General features: G+C 34.7%; 1 protein-coding gene across 5 annotated transcripts in view; it reads left to right on the plus strand.

The window, feature by feature from the left end:
- Positions 1-5,312, plus strand: part of LOC115232900 (dystonin) — a 112,243-nt gene that overhangs the window by 2,231 nt on the left and 104,700 nt on the right. For all 5 annotated transcript variants that reach the window (XM_029803061.1, XM_029803064.1, XM_029803062.1 and 2 more), the window contains exon 2: positions 3,217-3,574. In XM_029803061.1, the coding sequence (XP_029658921.1) occupies positions 3,472-3,574 (103 nt within the window). In that variant the 5' untranslated portion in view covers positions 3,217-3,471. The remainder of the gene's footprint in view (positions 1-3,216; positions 3,575-5,312) is intronic.

Here is a 5,312-nt window from a genome sequence, read left to right on the forward strand (position 1 = left end):
ATATATATATATTTACCTTTCCATTTTCGTAGGCAAAGAGATTACGGTTATGATAGAGATGAGTATCTCTCGAAAAATTTTCCCTGATAATCTTATACGATTTTCTTTATTTGATTTCATTTTCATTCATTTGATTCGTCACGATTTTTATTCCAATTATGAGATAGGACTATATTGTCAGAGTTTCCGGAAGAAATATTTTTCTTTCAGAATATTGAGATCGATTTAATTTTCTAGATAATACGTATGTTTTATAGAAAAGAAAATATTATAAAAAATGTATTTATTATATAATTTTTATTATATTTGAATTTTAAATAAATCTTTTCGCGATATTAAATACAAATAATATTCAGTGACAACTTTGCATATCATATTAGCTTCATAAATATGTTGATATTGAAACGTTACGAAAATATTATGAAACTGTTATATTTATAATGAATGAAAACATGAACTTATATTCCATCCATTATATTTTAATCTTGAAAGTAGTGTAAAATATAGGTTGTATAAAAATATATGAAATTGTAAGTTGACATTGCAAATAGACCTGGTACTTTTATCTTGGTTTATCGACAAAGTTACGGGTAAACATGATATCATTTTATTTACTCGGCATGCAGATCGCGTTAGAGATGAAAGTTGCACTCACCGCCAATCATACGATGAGAAATACGAGAATTAAAATTTAACCGGTCGTAATATCTATAAGAACATGTGTCATAGGTTGGAATCTTTTATATCTTGTGCGTATCGTAGTCGCGACCGGCTTCTACAAAGCGAAATGCGGCAGATGTCTGAGCTTTCGTCGGCGACCGGTTATAAAACGTATAGCACCCTCATGAGACTTCCTTAATGGTCGCTGTCGTAAAACTAGATCCCAGAGGCGTCGCTTCGTCTCTCTAAGCAAAACTATCGTAAACGTGTTACGATTCGGTAATTTCATTAAAATTAACCGGCAGTATATTGTTGAAAAAGCGGAAGAAGAGTGCGAATACATATTTTCGAATACGATTTTCGGGTGCAATTCTGTCAATTTTTGTCACGTGTATAGTGATATTATATCTCTTTATAATCGGTTTAATTTTCTAAATAATTCGCGTTTTATAAACAATTTTATAGAAAAGGAAATATAAAAAATGTATATATTAATATCTAAATTTTGAATAAATTTTTTTGCGATATTAAATACAAATAATATTCAGTGACAGCTTTGTATATCATATTAGCTTCATAAATATGTTCATATTGAAACATTAAAATTTTTTACCAATATAAATTTGGTTCGTGTTTAATCAACATCTTGTATCAAAATCTAATTTATTTGCTACGTCGATTCCTAATCTATTACGGATTTGATATTTTGAATAAAACTTAAATTAGAGAACACTCTCTCAATTGGCGAATATCGATAAAAAGATTTATTACTTATTTTAACATTTTTAATAGAGATCAGTTTCTTTCGAAAAATACCGGTTTTTACCACTGGCATGGATTTTATCCCGAAGTTTGAGATTCATCCAGTCCTGGATATATTTGAATAAAGAGGCGAGCGCTAATTCCTCTTTGTGAAAATTTCTACCGTGCGACATTTCGTGTCTCTTGATGCGCCTCGTTGCGAATCGCTCGCCCAATTACGTCCGGACTGGCATTATTTCACGCGAATCGAAGCCGTTCGAAGCCCGTAAGTGGAACGGATATCCGTATCGCGTCGTCGAAAGCGTTGTAGAGGAGGGGAAAAAAAAAAAAAAACAAGAAAAGAGCCCGAGAGGAGCTCGCCTCCGCGCGCGCTACCGTGTTCCACTTCTTAATTACATCGTGTACGGCTTTCGTCGTGCGCGTTGCCTCTTCCATTCATAGCGATTTTCTCGTAGACGAATATGCGGTTTTAATGGCGGCCTCGTTATAACGCAGCGATTTGATACGATTTATACGAGCCCGCTTTTGTTTCCACGGCGTTATAACCGCCCGCGTTCGATACGATAAGGAGAGGCCACGTTTACTTCTTCCCGATTGTTCGCGATAATTCAACGGTATCTGCGCGAACTCGGCGACTCGACACTTCCGGAAACTCGATACGATTGCTTAGTAATGCGAATAGAAGTCGGTGGGTTTGGCCACATTCATGGAAATAAAAGTCAATATATGGCTAATGGAGGACAAACGAATAGCTAGCGTTTTCATAACGGTTTTCACATCGAATATATTATTGTACATATGTACGTATTGTGTATACAGGCTTGGCAGGAAAAGTCCAGGGGATAGAAAAAAGCTATAGTAAATTTCGATTTTTGCTCTCCCGGGTTTTATCCAATTTAATAAACTGGCAAAAACTATAATAATAACTAATATATGTAACACTAAAATATATATTTATTTAACTTTATACAAAAAAATATTTTTGCTTTAATTAGAAAATCAGATTAATCACTCAATATAGTAATAAAGTCTTTTTTAATTCAGATTGCTTGTGAAATACATTTTCAAAAAACAAAAACTTTGGTTATATAAATGTTATTAAAGTTTATATTAATTTTTAGTTTAATGAAAAAAATGTAATAGTAACAGAATTAAAGATGTTCACTAATATTTTTCGGAAAATGCCAGTTTTTACCATGGATTTTGTCCAAAAGAATGTGAAATTTTGCCAACCCTGCATCAAAAATATTACTGTACATACTGTGTATGATATCCGAAAACACATCGTATATAATTATTGATTCGTCAAGGCCAAGGTGTCAAGTGCCACGGTCTCGAGGTAGCTTGTATTTTCAGTTTGTCTTCTAGGCAGCCAGGATTCTCGGAAACGCGCGATTCAAACACCCTATATGTAGTATCGCAAAACGATCTCAATGAGTGGGGTGCGTGCGACGCGACTCGTGACCTTCACAACCCTCGTGAATTCCCCTTCCTTCATCCTCCTTCATAGAGGGTTAGAGCCTCACGCGATCTAACGAATCATCTAATTGTAAGCGCTACCGAAGAAATAATATTATTCCACGCAGAAACAGTACATTATTCCGTCATTATACGCGTTGTTCTGTTCCATTTTCTGATTTATTTCTTCTTATGTTTGATCACGCGAATGTATACACAATGTGTGTAAAGTAAACAAACGCGAGATCGGTGCTCACGTGATCCGCGCAAAAGCAAAAAGAGAGAGATGGAGGGGGAGCAAGAGGGATAAGAGTGTGCGTGTTACGTTTCTCGCAGCACAGTAGACGCACGTGCGTCGCGACGCGCACGTGTTGCGTGGACAGTAACGGCAACGGAAAGCAGCAGATCGGTGTCATCGCTTCGTACAATATCGTGTAAACAATGTCGATGAACGACCGCGCGTTACGTGACATTGTAGTGTAGTGGTGGTAGCAGTGCAAAAGGACATTGCCGTCGTACGACGAGCCCGAGGAGAAACGGGGACGCGACTCTCGAGCATGGTGTAAGAAGAATAATCGCACGGCGGGGATCATGGAGTTCGAGCTGGACGGCAGCCTCAAGGAATGGGCGAAGGACAAGCCATTGAGCATCCTGCAGCTTGATCCTGCCGACCGGGCCGTACTGCGTATCGCTGGTGAGTACCTTATTGTATCGATTTTCCGATTTTCATCTTCATTGCATGCCTATGGCAGATGAGCTTCTTGCGTTATATTCCGGGATGTTAAAGTATATTTCGCGATATTCTCGTATCTATCTACGATTATGCAAAAAAAGTCATAATTCTGGTAAATATAAAATTCTTGTGAATATATAAATATAAAATATATTTACATAAAATTCGAATTATTACAAAATAAATAAGATTTACATATTAATAGCTGACACGAAATCATGCGATAAATTTTCATAATCCAGTCTGTTTCAAAGAATTTATGGCTTACGTTTAATAAGAATTAAATTTGATGAGAATTCAAATGATGTTACCAAAATCTTTTTACATTAAAGTGATTTCATAATTTAATTATTCGGTTCGAGAAATAATAAATATATACATATTTTTTTATAATGATAAATCTCTACAAATCGCCGGTGCAAAAGCACGAAGCAATAATTGCAGTGCTTTAGCACGTCTTTAATATCCCAGAAATAACACGTAGAGAAGGTGCTTTGCTGTTCAACTTGATTCTCTACCAGTTTCTTATTCACATGGCGCAAATGCGCGGTGAGTTTGCGAAATCTAGAGACACTGCCCGATGGTGCTGATTCATCTTAATGCGTTTGCGTTTTCGTCGTAGGGTGCGTTCGTAAGGTTTATAATGTTAACAACATTGGCATGTCCGCGCCTCGTTCGCGGACGCGATTATTTTTAACCGATGATTATTTACTTTCCGCACCGATAAATATAGCGGCAAGTGCAAGGCATTGTTTGAATGCGTATTTTATTCCCGGACGACGACCGTCAACTTGAATTCGAAGTATTATAAATATCCGCGATTATGTTCTGATCACAATCAACGTCAGATCCACGTGGCTTATCCGGTCAAACGAAATATTAAATTGTGTTGATGTTATTACGGTTCGAAAATGTAAACTGAGCTTTGAAAAGTAATGATGAACAAAGAAATTAAAGTTTCGAAAAGTAATAAATTAATAATCAATTATATAATGTGTATGAAACTGTGGAATATCATTTCGTGGAAATTTATAAATAATTAAGAATTCTCACTTTATTTTCAATAGTTTTATATTGTAGTTTTTGATAGTTTTTAAACAAATAACTCTGATTGTTGAATCAAAGAAAATGCAAAACTGTTTAATCTATCAAGAATTATCGAATTATCGAAAATAAAACCAAGATTCTTCATTACTTATGAGATTTTACGAAATGATAAGTTAATTTCATACACACACAATTATATAAATAATTTATGTAATATATAATAATTATCATATATTTATTATATATCTTTTTATATAAATTGTAAAAAAAATATATAGCAAAAATTAGAATTTATTATACATTTTTTTTTTTATTTTGCGGCATACTTTTTCTGAGGTAAATATAAGCGCGAACTCGTCGTTTGCTACAAGATAGTTAAATTAGCACGTACTACTTTAAGTTCATTTTGCATTTTAACGTAATCTGATACCGCGGGGATGTAGACACCCGATCGCCGGCTGTATCATTCGCGTGTAAATTATTCTCCTACGGAAAGATACTACGATCTCTTCCTATAGGATGAGAAGCTCGTAGAGCGTGACAAGTGAATATTTTTATTAAATAAATATATTCTTTTTAATATTAGTGTTATGAAAAAATAGCATGTTAGGCAAAATTAAGGTTTTAGGGGAGATATATCGTTTGATATATA

The sequence above is a fragment of the Formica exsecta genome, unplaced genomic scaffold (genome assembly GCF_003651465.1).
Source record: "Formica exsecta isolate Colony F162 unplaced genomic scaffold, ASM365146v1 scaffold1505, whole genome shotgun sequence".
In the NCBI taxonomy this organism is placed as follows: Eukaryota; Metazoa; Arthropoda; class Insecta; order Hymenoptera; family Formicidae; genus Formica; species Formica exsecta.